Raw genomic sequence first — 15,824 nt, forward strand, 5'->3', positions numbered from 1 at the left:
GGTGTTTCCGACGGCGTCAACACTTAGCCTCAGGATCACAGAAACCCGACCAAGATGTTTGGTCTTAAAGGCATTAACCATCCATGGACCAAAAAATGGCAAAAGCAAATAGGAAACTAAAAGCAGGAAAGGGGAACAGGGATTAAACAGAAGGATCCTTACAAGCGCAAGTCAGCCATATTGCATGCCTGGCTGATAACCTTAAATTCTTTCTTAGCATAATTCTTAGCACATTTGATATTGTTCACTAAGAGCTGCCACCATCACCTTCTAAATGGCAATTGGGAATGGGCAATTAATTCTGGCCTTGCCAACAATTCACACATCTCATGAATGAATAATCAACAAAAAAATGCATGTAATATCTTGCACTCGTATGACTGGCAGTTTTCTGTTTCATTTTAATATTATAGATCACCAAGGATCCCCAATCCTGAGTCCTGATGGGTTACCCCTGTTTGGACATGGGCGAGATAGTAAGCCTTTACTTGACCCAAAAGGTAAGCCAGTTTTGTCAGTCGGAGGCAAGCCCGTCATTGGATTGTTCCGCCAATTAGAAACGACAGTTGCACCTACCACAACCACGACTGCAACAACCACAACCACGACTGCAACAACCACAACCACGGCTGCAACAACCACAAGTACCACAGCACAGCCAACTACAACAAAGTTAACAACCAAGCCTACTACTGTCATTCCAAAATGTTCCAGGGGCAGCAATATAAGATTGAATGAAGATGGTTATCCTATACTGGGTCTGGCAAATACCGTTGAATGCTTCACTGAAGGTAAGAACTATTGGCCGTTTTATTGAATACTGTAAATGAAGTTTTCAAAATGAAGGACATATGTCAAAATGCTGCTGAAATTAGCTTTGTGATATTTATCTTTGATTTATCCCTGATAAGGTGCACGTTAGCAATACATGCCATGATTTAATATCATGTTGGTAAGTATTGCAGGCACAGCTTGGAAAGAGCTACTTTGTCTAATTGATTCCATTGAGTGCTTGGCACGCCATAACATTCAAGGCAATGGGCCAAGTGCTGGCAAGTGGGATTAGGTGGGCAGGTCAGGGCCTTTCATGCATCGGTGCAGACTCGTTGGGCCGAAGGGCCTCTTCTGCACTGTAGTATTTTGTGATTCTGTGAATTGAGAGCATTATCTTCGGGAGTGGTAGTGCAGATTAACATAAGAAAAAATACACAGCAAGGGAATCTCTAGAATTATGAATCAACCCAACTGAATAGACGTGTTGACAACTAGGAAAGAAAAAGTTCAGAGCAATGTGCTCAACCCAGCAGACAAGGTATCCAACAGGTCACAAGCCATTTTTTACCGGGAGCAGAATTTTATGGTCCTCTAACAGCAGGCTTGCAAGCAGGGGGCCCGTAAAAGTCTTGGGTGGCCTTTCTGCTGCCTTCCTGCCCATCCCAACCCGTCTGTACTTTTATGTGGTGTGGGTGAGGCTTATAGGGTGGCTTGCCCACCTTCACCCTAATTGAGGCCCTTAATTGCTACTTAAAGGTGCATTCTTGCCCAGCTTCAATTTTGAGGCTGGTGGAGGGTTACGGCGGAAGGGGGTTTCAGGCGAAGCCTGGCAGGTCACTCTGCATGAGTGGTAATGAGGGGAGAATGGGGGCGACTCCATAAAGGGACCGCCCCATTTCCACATCGGGCAGCCCAGTCCAAGGTCTGCCCAGCAAGTGCCATCCCTTCCCACCCTTGGCCTATCCATAAAGACCCCCATCCTACCGTTTCCTGACCCATCCTGGGCTTCAGCTCCCCGAGCTGCCATGAGAACCCCCACACTTACCTTGGTCTGGACTTTTCAATCTGGAGACTGCTTGTAATCCCAGTCCAGGCCACTGCTGCCACTTCTAGGACTATACAACTGCCAGCCAATCTGATATGCTGGTAACTCTCTGAGGCGGGACTTGCCCTGAGCGAGGGATGGAAGACCCAACTTCAAAATGGCTGCCATCAACTCTTTGAATGGTGGGCATAAGAAATCTTGTCCTGGATGGTGCTGCCAATACTTTAGATAGCTAATGTTTCAATACAAAGGCTTGTGTATGTGCACCCGTTCACTGGAAGTACAAAACCTGCTATTTTGGTAACTGCACCTGCACAGGCGTCTAGAGCATGGGGCTGATGCCCTTGTTGACCCTTTGCATATGCAAATAGGAGGCTTACTCCGCATCTGCAGTAAAATGTGTGACTTAACTGCATGCTGTGGTTAGCATTCTCAGTCGATTGGCAGCCAAACCTGTGGCCCTTAAAGGGATTTCAGGAGACTGCTACTTGAATCATAGAATGATTACTGCATAGACAGAGGCCATTTGACTCATCAGGGTATGTTAGCTCTCTGCAAGAGCAGGTCAACTAGCTGAACTTCCAGCTTTTCCTCCGTAGTCTTGTCATTTTTCACCATCAGCTGCTTAACCAACTCCCTTCAGAAAGCTATAACTGAATTTCCTTCCAAAGCCCTCTTGCTGTGTTAAATATTTTTCCTTGTGTCACCTCTAGCTCTTTGTCAATCAATGTGTCCTCTGGTTCTTGATCCTTTGGCCAATGGGCGAAATTTCTCTTTTTTACACTGTCCAACCCCGCACAATACATGAATACATCTATAGATTTCCTCTCAACATTCTCTCCACTCAAGTCTCTACAATCTATCCACATAACTGAAGTCCCTTATCCCTGGTACTATTATTGTAAAACATTTTTGCATCCTTTCTAGAGTGTGATATCCAGAGTTGGCTGAACCTCTGTTTTGTAAATATTCGTCATAACTCCCTTGCTTTTGAACCCTATGCATTTATTTATTCAGGCCAGGATCCCGCATTTTTTTTTAACTACTTCTCAATTTTCCCTGCTATCTTCAATGATTTGTGCACATACATCCCCAGGCCTCTCTGCTCTTGCACTATTTTCCGCTTAATCTTATTCTCTCTCTCTTTCATAACCACAGAGCAAGCTCTATCTTTGAATGCCCTACTTTTCCCCCTCATGGCAATGCACTTCAATTATACCTGATTCATCTCCCATTGTTCCATTACAATTTTACCTGCCAATCTTTGATTCCAATTTACTCAGGACAGATTCATTCCCACCCTCTCCCACCTTCAAATGGTTTGAACCCATGCCCGCAGGTCTTGTCCTCAGTCTCTGGATTACTAGTCTAATGACAATGCCACCATCTCCCCATATGTGAACACGATTGGCATAAAGCATCATTGGACCTTGATTACCTGGCAATGTAATAGGATTGGGAAGATAAAGGGCCCTTTTGATCAATCGGTCACTGATATGAAACAAACGGAAGGCAATAATTGGAGAGAAGAAAGAGGAAAAAGTCCCTTAAAAATAATAAATGAGATTGGTCACAAGATTGTCAATTTTAAAATAAAATTTAATAAAGCATATGGCTTAAAAATGTAATCAAAACATGAATTAACATCTAGGAGTTCAGGAGAATCTTGGAATGGCCTGTTCCAGAAACTCAAGTTGCTCAATATTATCCCAGCTTAATAATAACACTCCATTACCCTTGTGCTTTAATGATTGGAATTGAGTTTATCTTTAACATCTTGTTACATCTGTTCTTCAAGTAACTGGCTGTTTTCATTAATCTCAGACTTCACAATCAAGTCAAATTTTGAACAGCTGCTCCGGCATAGAGCCTCGTTCAAGTCCAGTTAGTGAGAATAGAGCTCAATACGGCCTTTTGAGATGGTCTCAAAATCAAAGCACTGGAAAATTGGATACACGGTATCCATGGTCCCATAGAGAGAACTTCCACACAAGAAACATAGACTTGTAACTTATACTCAGTATGTTAATCTCTAAGTGGGCTGAGACAAACATATTCCAGGAGCTGATTCTGAGCAAAATGGGCTCTTGAACCATGTATGTTTATTGAAGAGACTAGGTATAGGGCACGATTTACAGACCCCCGAGTGGTTGGAGCAGGGTTGTACACTGGCACTTCACCAGCAGCCGGAACCCTGGCAGTGCCGCCATGGCATGGTCAGGGTGTCCTTGTGGCACTTTCAGGATGTCAGGCTGGCAGTACCAAGGTGCCCGCGTACCAGATTGGCTCTGCCGGGGTCAGGACCGGGAGGAGACCCTGTTCATGAGGGGAATAGTGAAAGGGGTTTCCAGGGACCACATAAAGGTTGGGAGGCGGGGGGGGGGTTAAAATGCCTGAAAGCAGGGGGAGGGTATAGAGATCGGGACAGACGGTCAAAATGGCGCCCCGATCTGCGAGGTGTCTGTCTTGCTAACGTATGGCTTCAATGAGGAGAAACACCCTGAGACACAAAAAACCGGCAAGGTGCCGGTGAATAGAATAGCGCGGTGAATCTCAGCACTGCAACTGCTGAGAAACATCCCACCAAACGCGCCCGAAAGCAGACTTTGTTTTATGTCCGCTGAATCGTGCCTAATCTCTGCCAGTTTAATCTGTCGTGTGCTCTGAGTGATAGCATAAGCCTGAAAACAGGGAGACATGGCAACCTCTGATTTATTCATGCAGCAAAGTCACATAGATGAGGAAAATATAAAATCAGCAAGCATTTCTACTGCATATTCTTTAAAGGGCACACATGTACAAATCCAAAATGTGATCAACTGTGCAGCATTCAGAAAAGTAATGTACTGCGCAATGTCTTTTGATTGTGGCTTGGTTTCATTAAATAGCAATGTAGTCTGTTTAAAACAACGTGATCCTTGGCCACAGGGGAGTATGTGATAACAGACTGCAAAAAATATATAATTCAGCTATCAAACATTATGTATTCTGTTTTATCATGTTCTCAAAGTTAAAGTGTTGATTTGTAACATGCAACATTTCTTAACTTGGAAGAATGTTTATTTGGTGCAGTAAAATCAGTGGTTACAATTGAGATGTCTGAAGTGATCGCGGATTTTTTTCCAGAACATTGTAATATTCACATATTCCAGCAATGCGATGTTGCAACTCTTTCAGTCCAAGTCAATTAATCAACGGGAAGTCCAAGGCTCCAAGTTATTTTTTCCTGATCAGCAGTCTCTCTGAACACTACTTCCCGCAGAGAGCATGAAGTTAGCGAATGAAATGTTAACTCAAGGCATTTTAATATTCAAATACAAAGGAGCTTTCAAATGGCAAGAAAGTTGCATAAATCTGCTTATTATTTTTAATTGCTAAACTTAATTAACAGTGCAGATTATAATTGTTCCCTTATCCGTCTTCAGAGGCTGATTAATTGTGAGGGAACTGAAGTTAGATAGGAAAGCTGTGTTAGATTCATTAGATTTACAAGACACACCCTGAAAATCATCATCAAGGCTTTAGTTGAACGTCAATAAATTTTCTTTAAAATGGAATAAACATATATAAATAAATAGAAACTGCACAAGCTGGAAATCATAGACGGGAAACAAAATGCTGGAAATAATAAATAAGGTCAAGAGAAACGTTAACAATAATTCACCCAGAGAAGCTACCACGTTGATTCTGTACAAGTACCGACAGGCCTGCTGTGTATTTCCAACATTTTTGTTTTTATTTGAACAAGGAAGAATCCTTTCTCAGTGAATAATATTGTATCACAGAGACATTTTACAAGAAGGCACGGTAACTTTCCCATTCAGGAATATTTTTATTTAATTGTGCTGGTAATATTCAATAAGCTTTCTTTGTGCATGCAACTGAATGCAGCTTCACTGTGAACGTATAAAGAGATCTGCAAAGGATGAAAAATCTAAATTCTAATAGCGTCTGAATTAAATTCCATTTCTGTTATGAAGGGAGATAGTTTCTTGAATTTCTTAGTTAGTACCTTAACCTTTAGTTAGGTTAGTTTCTTAATCTTTGTTAAGATAGCATAAAGAGGAATTGTGCACGGTGACACAGTGGTTAGCACTGCTGCCTCATAGCACCAGGGATTTGGGTTCAATTCTGGCCTCAGGTGACTCTTTGTGTGGAATTTGCACTTCCTCCCTGTGTGTGCCTGTGTTCCCTCTGGATACTCGTTTCTTCCCACAGTCCGACGAGGTGCAGGTCAGGTAGATTGGCCATGCTAAATTGCCCCTTAGCATCCAGGTATGTGCAAGTTAGGCTATGGGATAGGGTGGGGGGAGGACCTGAGTCGAGTGCTCTTTCGGAGGGTCAGTGCAGACTCGATGGACCAAATGGCCACCTCCTGTATTGTGGAGATTTTATGGAACATACTACAGCATTGGTTAGGTGGGGTTACGGGGATAGGATGGAGATATGGGCTTAAACAGGGTGCTCTTTCCAGGGTCGGTGCAGACTTGATGGGCGGAAAGGCCTCCTTCTGCACTGTAAATTCTATGATTGGTGATTAATAGCAAACAGCATGATTTCAGGGGAGAGTGGCATTTTACATTGATTTACAGAAATACAAATTCTCACTAATATTTTTTGCACAACTTTGCCTTTCTTCAATAGAAGAATCTTCAGGGATGGAACTTGACATGATGGTAACAGCTTCCACAGAATGGGATTCACTGGATGCTTTAGCCATTAAAGAAGGTACAGCCTGGGTATGGCTTTCTTTTTTGTGCTGCATTTTTTAACTTTCCTCTCGCTGGCCATCTCTGCGATGTGTAAAAATTCTAATGTTCTTGAGGTGAAAGACCGGGGTGCAATTCTCCCAGCCCGGGCACTCCGAGGTGTGGAGGATCGTTGCCATTTGCGTCGGCGCGTTTGGCGCGGCGCTGTCCGCGGCCGAGCCGCCGATTCTCCGGCCCGGATGGGCCAAGCGGTTGCACGGAAATGGCAGAGTCCCGCCGGCGCCGTTCAACCCTGGTCGCTGCCGGCAGGAACTCTGCGCGAAGGGTCGGGGGGGCGGCCTGTGAAATTAAATGAAAATCGCTTATTGTCACGAGTAGGCTTCAATGAATTTACTATGAAACGCCCCTAGTCGCCACATTCCGGCGCCTGTTCGGGGAGGCTGGTACGTGGGGCGGGAATAAGCGCTCCTTCACCGGGGGAGACCTCTGATGGGGTCTGGCCCGCGGTCGGGGCTCACCAATCGGCGGGCCAGCCTCTCTTTCTCTCCCCCCCCCCCCTTTCCCGGGCCTACTTTGTTCCGCTTCCGGCCCCAGAACCCCCGCGCCATGTTGCGTCGGGGCCGGAGCATTGAAGAAGTCCCCCGCGCATGCGCGGGTTGGAGCGGCGCCCATTTGTCTCCGGGAAGGGAGGCTGGAGTGGCGTGAACCGCTCCAGCGCCAGAATCGGTAGTCCCCGTGCCCGTTTCACGCCGTCGTGAAACGCGACGGTGTTCACGATGGCGCGAACACTTAGTCTCCATTTTGGAGATTCGCGCCCCAGGTGTCATTTTTTTTTCAATTTAATACTTTGCTTCCACTATTTTTAATATGTGTCAAAATAGTCCAATTTGTATGTCCTAAATAAGTAACATGAAACTGTTTTAGAACCATTTATATGGACGAACTGCAAAGAGAGCAATTACTTTTTATTTTACACACAGAGCGTGGTAAATATATGGAACGCATTGTCTGGGGAGGTGGTGGGAGTAGGTACGATAGTGGCATTTAAGGGACATCTAGACAAATATAGGTGGGAATGAAAGAATACGGACTCTGTCTGTAAGTGCAGACAGTTTTAGTTTAGGCAGGTATCATGGTCGGCGCAGGCTTAGAGGGCCAAAGGGCCTGTTCCTGTGCTGTATTGTTCTTTTTTCTACTGGCTTTAATATCAACCGGATCCTACTAGTGATCTCAGTCAACCCTCACAACTTCAGCTAATTGATACTGCTGATATGCACAATTCCTTCTGTTTTCTGGTTTGTGTGCTTATTGTCTGCTTCTCTTGGAATTAGCACACTATAAAAGTATGCCAAGTTCTGCAGAGAAACATGTGTATGTGGACGAGAACGTCGACCAGAGTGAATGTGTTTCAGATGTAGTTTGTCCAGCTGAAAGAACTGGCTGCTGGCTTATTGTGCCAGCTAATAAATTGTATTTGTAGTATATTAGAATGAAAACAGGCTTGGTTACATGTGCTGAGCTAGTCTTAAGACCAAGCAAGGATCAAATCAGCTCTGTTTTATCAAATCTTATTTTACCATTGGTATGATCTGTCTTCTACACGATTGAACAGAGTGACAAGCTTACCAGTTTGAACAATGAGACAAGGAATGGATCCAAACCGGACGCCTAGAAGCATAAAACAAAATGTGTTTGATAATGTGAGAAATTATCAGCCAAGTGCTTTAATGGACATTACTCATTTCTTCCAGTATCTGTTGTAGTTTTTACTGATGGGGACTTTACACAACAAAGTTAATTTGAAGAAAGAGTGTACAGAAAACACTTTCACCAGGAAGGAAATGCAGCATTTCACTTATTTGGGTGGATATTGCTATATATTGGGCCATACCTCTGGGGTCCCCCATCAGATTTGGGGGGTATCCCCAAGGATGTAGTGGGAATTGCTCTTGGAACTTCCCAGGTAAGCATTTACATGGCAATTGTCCTGAAGCAATAGCCTTTCCTGGACAATTGTCCTGTGCTGTGAACCATCTGAAAAACAACTTAAAATCGCTAACTTCGAGTAGTTCTGTAGAAGCATTGGAAATAGGAGCAGGAGGAGGCCATTCGGCCCTTCGAGCCTGCTCTGTCATTCATTATGATCATGGCTGACCATCCAACTTTGTAACCTTTTCGCACTTTCCCCCCATATCTTTTGATCCTTTAGACACCAGAGCTATATCTAGCTCCTTCTGAAAAACAGAGGGGGGAGTCCCCTTCCTGCCGGCAGCGGGGTTCTCCACCCCGCCAGTGGGGTTTCCCATTGTGGGCAGCCCCACGCCGTCGGGAAATCCCCGGGCGTGGGTGCGCTGCCAGAGCAACGGAGAATCCTGCCAGCGGAGAATCCAGCCCACAATGTTTTAGCCGCAGGCTCGCCACTCTCTGGGTGAAAAGATTTCCCCTCATCGGTCCTAAATGGTTTAGCCCGTATCCTTGGACTGTGACCCCTGGTTCTGGGCACCCTCACCATCAGGAACGTTCTGCATCTATCCTGTCTAGTCCTGTTAGTCCTGTCCAGTATGATTAAAGATCAATTAAAAAGAGAGATTTGACAGTATTTTGATGCTTGAGCTTTTATGTCCACTTCTCAAATGTTGTGTTCTGCAATGGTAACTGATTTGAAAATCTTTATCACTCTTCCAAATCTGTAATTGGCTAATACTTTTGTTTTACGACATGGGGTAAATGAGACTGAGTAAATTTGTGCAGGTATTTTCCAGAATGGAGGGCCCTCTTGACAGCAGAGTTGAAACCAGGTTCATGCTGCAAGTTGATGTCGGTCACGTCTTAAAAGTATTTTAACTGCATTTATCTTGTATTTTCCAAGGTTTTCAGCTGGTTACAGCTACTTTACCTCCAACAACCGAGTCGCCGACGACAACAGAACCTGTGACGAGGTCATTCCATATGACTCCTCAGTCAAAGTTCGACAAGGCAGGAAATGAACGATTTGTAGGTGAGTAAATAGCTTTAAAGGTTTTAATTTCAATTCACTTGCTTTCATTTACTCATTATCAAGCATTCTCCTTTAGGTAGCAAGGCGGGAATTGACAGAATTAATTATAGCTTTCAATGTTTTTCCATCTCTCTCGTTCCATACCCTAAGAGCAGGATGGTGACACAGCAGTTAGCACTGCTGTCTCGCAGCACCATGGAGCCGGGTTCAATTCCAGCCTCGAGTGACTGCTTGTCTGGAGTTTGCACGCTCTCCCTGTGTTAGCTTGGGGTTATAAGGATGGGGTGGGGGAGTGGGCCTAGGTAGGGTGCTCTTTCAGAGATTGGTGCAGACTCGATGTGCCAAATCGCCTCTCTCCACAGCCTAAGGATTCTATGGATATGGATGAGAGAGTTGGCCACCATGGACTCCCATGAGCTGGTCCATGGTTATGTTCGGCAAGATACTGCAGTGATTTGAGATTGCCTTCTGCAGTTTCTGGCTGACCAGGTGACACTCCTCTGACCATTTGCCGTAAACAAAGTGGAAGGAATTACAGGTTGATAATAAACCTGTTTGGCCACATTACGAATGCATCTTCACTGGGCATCTTCAAGTCCAGAGTGGGACTCGAACCAGGATCTTCTGGCCCAGAGGCAGGGACGCTACCACTGTACCATAAGACCTTGTTGTTTGATTATTAGTTAGTGAAGTAGACATGCCCAAATGAATGATTCGTTCTTTGAGTGATAACCAAAGGGACTTGTTACTAACTGGGTGCATAATCCCATGCCCAAGAGAGCAGAGGTACTCTGGTGATATTGTTGCCCCCGATTCTCCAAATTGCAATTTTGTGAATGATGTGTGTGTGGGATCACATAACTCCCCCTCTTTATTAAGCGAAGCCATTTTATTTACATGTTACTCTGTGTGGAATATTTTTCATTTAACTATAAAACTTATTTCTATCCGTTTCTTGGCAACTGGTTTGAAATTGATCCTCATATCGGCAGCATGGGCATGACTTTTAATCATGGGGGAATATTAGAGGGTCGTATATGTCATAATATACACCAGTATATCATGGTGCAGACACACACTGATGGACACACAGTGGGACCAATCAACACACACAACACCGCAGCCAATCACCAGTTAGAGCACACGCACTATAAAGACAGGGGGCATCAGAGTTCCCGCTCATTCGAGCTGCAGCTAGCTAGGAGGACAGAGCTCACAGCCTGCAGCACAGACATTCACCATGTGCTGAGTGCATCGACTGGTTAGGACAAGGCAAAGGTCTTTAGTTAAAGCTAGTATCGTGTTAACCCACAGTCAGAGTATGTTACAACAGTTAATGATTCAATAAAATAGTGTTGCACTATTTCAAGTGTTGGTGACCTGTGTGTGTTCCACGGATCCAGAGCACCCAACACAACAGTATATAAAACAAAAGTTTCACATGTTAGCTCTGAAGCGCCCATGTGCTCGACACACTAGGGACCACCGTGGTTACAAATCGGACACAAAGCCTGGTGAAGCTCACACTAGACACTATTTTGGCAAGGACATTAGCATGGCTGGTGGAAGGTGCGCCAGTAGTATATGGAGGAGGCATGTCATTATGATTGGACACCAGTGCAGCCATTTTTGACCTTAACACTTCAGTTTACGCACACTCTTAAATATGTAGAGCTGACAATGCATTCAGCAGCAGGAAGAACCCCCCCCCCCCCCCATCAGTAACATTTAAAGAGATATTAAATGACTTTCAGCTTAGCTGCTGATTGATTTCTGTTGCCTCTGACTGAGTTTAGAGAAATGCTGTCGATTTTCTATTCCTATTTGAAGTTGGTGAAGTTGTCACAGTGTGGTGTTGCACATGGTGAAGGTCTACTGACTTCAAAAGGTCTGTTGATAACCTGCTTCATAACTCTAGTGTAAAACCCAACCGTATTTGTATAGTGTGTGTATAATGAAAGATATGTTGCCATACATAGTGTCACTGTTCTTAACTCAACTTCCCCCAGCCTGCAACTCTATGTGCAGCCACAGTCCGTAACTCTGTGTCCCTCCCCTAGCCTGCAACTCTGTGCCCCACGCAGTCCGTAACTCTGTGTCCCTCTCTCAGTCTGCAACTCTGTGTCCAACCCCAGTCTGCAACTCTGTGTCCACCCCCAGTCCATAACTCTCTGTCCCCTCCAGTCCGTAACTCTGTGTCCACCCCAGTCTGTAACTCTCTGTCCACCCCCAGTCCATAACTCTCTGTCCCCTCCAGTCCGTAACTCTGTGACCACCCCAGTCTGTAACTCTCTGTCCGTCCCCCCGTCCCCCCAGTCCGTAACGCTGTTCCCCCACGGTCCGTAACACTGCCCGTCCACCCCCGGTCCATAACGCTGTCCCCCCCCGGTCCATAACGCTGTGTGTTTCCCCAGTCCTTAACTCTGTGTTTCGCCCCCAGTCCGTAACTCTGTGTGTTTCACCCCCAGTCCGTAACTCTGTGTGTTTCCTTAACTCAGTGTGTTTCGCCCCCAGTCCGTAACTCTGTGTGTTTCCCCAGTCCTTAACTCTGTGCGTCTCCCCAGTCCGTAACTCTGTGTGTGTGTGTCCCTAGTCCGTAACTCGGCGTGTGTGTCCCTAGTACCTCTGTGTGTCTCCCCTAGTCCGTAACTCTGTGCGTTTCGCACCCAGTCCGTAACTCTGTGTGTTTCCTTAACTCAGTGTGTTTCGCCCCCAGTCCGTAACTCTGTGTGTTTCCCCAGTCCTTAACTCTGTGCGTCTCCCCAGTCCGTAACTCTGTGTGTGTGTGTCCCTAGTCCGTAACTCGGCGTGTGTGTCCCTAGTACCTCTGTGTGTCTCCCCTAGTCCGTAACTCTGTGCGTTTCGCACCCAGTCCGTAACTCTGTGTGTTTCCTTAACTCAGTGTGTTTCGCCCCCAGTCCGTAACTCTGTGTGTTTCCCCAGTCCTTAACTCTGTGCGTCTCCCCAGTCCGTAACTCTGTGTGTGTGTGTCCCTAGTCCGTAACTCGGCGTGTGTGTCCCTAGTACCTCTGTGTGTCTCCCCTAGTCCGTAACTCTGTGCGTTTTGCACCCAGTCCGTAACTCTGTGTGTTTCCTTAACTCTGTGTGTTTCGCCCCCAGTCCGTAACTCTGTGTGTGTCCCCACCAGTCCGTAACTCTGTGTGTGTCCCCCAGTCCGTAACTTTGTGTGTGACCCCTAGTCCGTAACTCTGTGTGTGTCCCCACCAGTCCGTAACTCTGTGTGTCCCCACCAGTCCGTAACTCTGTGTTTGTCCCCCAGTCCGTAACTCTGTGTGTGTCCCCACCAGTCCGTAACTCTGTGTGTGTCCCCCAGTCCGTAACTCTGTGTGTGACCCCTAGTCCGTAACTCTGTGTGTGTCCCCACCAGTCCGTAACTCTGTGTTTGTCCCCCAGTCCGTAACTCTGTGTGTGTCCCCACCAGTCCGTAACTCTGTGTGTGTCCCCACCAGTCCGTAACTCTGTGTGTGTGTCCCCCAGTCCGTAACTCTGTGTGTGTCCCCCAGTCCGTAACTCTGTGTGTGTCCCCACCAGTCCGTAACTCTGTGTGTGTCCCCACCAGTCCGTAACTCTGTGTGTGTCCCCACCAGTCCGTAACTCTGTGTGTGTCCCCCAGTCCGTAACTCTGTGTGTCCCCACCAGTCCCTAACTCTGTGTGTGTCCCCACCAGTCCGTAACTCTGTGTGTCCCCACCAGTCCGTAACTCTGTGTGTGTCCCCACCAGTCCGTAACTCTGTGTGTGACCCCTAGTCCGTAACTCTGTGTGTGTGTCCCCCAGTCCGTAACTCTGTGTGTGTCCCCCAGTCCGTAACTCTGTGTGTGTCCCCACCAGTCCGTAACTCTGTGTGTGTCCCCACCAGTCCGTAACTCTGTGTGTGTCCCCACCAGTCCGTAACTCTGTGTGTGTGTCCCAGTCCGTAACTCTGTGTGTCCCCCAGTCCGTAACTCTGTGTGTCCCCACCAGTCCGTAACTCTGTGTGTGTCCCCACCAGTCCGTAACTCTGTGTGTGTGTCCCAGTCCGTAACTCTGTGTGTGTCCCCCAGTCCGTAACTCTGTGTTTGTCCCCCAGTCCGCAACTCTGTGTGTGTCCCCACCAGTCCGTAACTCTGTGTGTCCCCCAGTCCGTAACTCTGTGTGTGTGTCCCAGTCCGTAACTGTGTGTGTGTCCCCCAGTCCGTAACTCTGTGTATGTCCCCACCAGTCCGTAACTCTGTGTATGTCCCCACCAGTCCGTAACTCTGTGTGTGTCCCCCAGTCCGTAACTCTGTGTGTGTGTGTCCCAGTCTGTAACTCTGTGTGTCCCCCAGTCCGTAACTCTGTGTGTCCCCACCAGTCCGTAACTCTGTGTTTGTCCCCCAGTCCGTAACTCTGTGTGTGTCCCCACCAGTCCGTAACTCTGTGTGTGTCCCCCAGTCCGTAACTCTGTGTGTGACCCCTAGTCCATAACTCTGTGTGTGACCCCTAGTCCGTAACTCTGTGTGTGTGTCCCCCAGTCCGTAACTCTGTGTGTCCCCCCACCAGTCCGTAACTCTGTGTGTCTGTCCCAGTCCGTAACTCTGTGTGTGTCCCCACCAGTCCGTAACTCTGTGTGTGTCCCCCAGTCCGTAACTCTGTGTATGTCCCCACCAGTCCGTAACTCTGTGTTTGTCCCCCAGTCCGTAACTCTATGTGTGTCCCCACCAGTCCGTAACTCTGTGTTTGTCCCCCAGTCCGTAACTCTGTGTGTGTCCCCACCAGTCCGTAACTCTGTGTGTGACCCCTAGTTCGTAACTCTGTGTGTGTGCCCCAGTCCGTAACTCTGTGTGTGAGCCCCAGTCCGTAACTCTGTGTGTCTCCCATCCAGAAAAGGTTGATGAGGGTAATGCTGTTGATGTAGTGTACATTGACTTACAAAAGATATTCGATAAAGTGCCACACAACTGACTTGAGAAAGGTTATAGATAGAGAGAAACTGTTCCCGCTCGTAAAAGATTCAAGAATAAGAAGGTACAGAATTTAAGTGATTTGCAAAGGAAACAAACGTAATGCAAGAAAAATGTTTTTCACACTGAGTGGTTCAGGTCTGGATTGCACTGACTGCGGTGGGGAGTTGGGGGGGGGCGGGAGTGCAGGTTCAATCGAGGCATTCCAGAGGGCATTAGATAATTACTTGAATAGAAACAATGTGCAGAGATATGGGGGAAAGGCACTGAGTCATGATGCTCATTTGTAGAGCCAGTACAGACACGATGGGCCGAATGGTTTCCTTCTATGCCGTAACAATTTTGTCATTCTGTATTGGTCACATTATTATAATAAAAACACCTTTGAACACCTCCCACTGTATTCAAGTGGTGGGCATTCACAGGGTGTTCACTTGTCTCCCTGAAATTTGTGCCTCCGAACGTGGCGGAAATGGAGACTCTCCGTGTGGAAGTTGATTTTGCTGATATTTTGCCTGAAGATTTCTGGAGCTGAATTCAAGCAGCATACTCGCATTAGTTTGATGGCCAACCCATTGAATCTGGCGGATGTGGGAAGACGTTGCTGATGGAAGTTCTCTAACTGTCACTGATGCACCGTCCAGGCCATTTTGCAGTCCAGGTGTGTGGTGGTGACAACTGCTCTGTACACTCGGACTTTTGTTGACTTGTGGAGGTCTTTGCTGTCAATCACTCACTGCCGTCATTTGTAGAAGGTTGAGGTGATACTGTTGATCCCTCTGTCACTGACCATACAGCATAATCTTGCCACAAAGCTGAAATAATAGCCTCACACAATAAAAGTGTATACCAATTTTATCAAAAAAACACCTAATATTCCATACCATAGTCCTAATCACCCTTATGTTCACTTAAGGCCTGTTTTGGGGATACATTTGCCTGGCTTAGCCCTCCTAATGGAGTAGTCACTCCAGTGGCTCCAGTATGACCAGTGGAAGACTGTTGACTTTCATTTGGTGAGATTGCAGGTGGCCTTGCAGAATGCCTGTGGGTAGCAGGGCAGTGTGGGCCTGGCTTTGGACTGCGACATTTCAACATGCGTAGCAGCAGTCTGGGTTGACTAGCTGAAATTCAGCAGTCAGGCCAGATTAAATTATGTCACCCTGAGAGAGGACGGCAGGTTCACACACCACAGAGCCACTGCCAACCCTCTGAGGAGGCACTTCACCAACCTTCGTAATCAGCTGGAGGGCAGATTGCTAGGCTGCAGTTGAGAACTTTGATGTCCACAGCTATGGTGGCAGTCGTTTGACTTGAGAATGTGTATCTAAGGGTCCCCCTGTCCTTGCTGCATTCA

At 46.6% G+C, this 15,824-nt stretch overlaps 1 protein-coding gene across 1 annotated transcript in view; it reads left to right on the forward strand.

Annotated features, from left to right (window-relative positions):
• The window catches only part of fndc1 (fibronectin type III domain containing 1), a 342,477-nt gene that overhangs the window by 239,402 nt on the left and 87,251 nt on the right, over window positions 1-15,824 (forward strand). The window contains exons 13-15 of the mRNA XM_072507569.1: window positions 414-791; window positions 6,464-6,547; window positions 9,398-9,526. Of these exons, the coding sequence (XP_072363670.1) occupies window positions 414-791; window positions 6,464-6,547; window positions 9,398-9,526 (591 nt within the window). The remainder of the gene's footprint in view (window positions 1-413; window positions 792-6,463; window positions 6,548-9,397; window positions 9,527-15,824) is intronic.

Source organism: Scyliorhinus torazame, chromosome 1 (genome assembly GCF_047496885.1).
Source record: "Scyliorhinus torazame isolate Kashiwa2021f chromosome 1, sScyTor2.1, whole genome shotgun sequence".
Taxonomy (NCBI): Eukaryota; Metazoa; Chordata; class Chondrichthyes; order Carcharhiniformes; family Scyliorhinidae; genus Scyliorhinus; species Scyliorhinus torazame.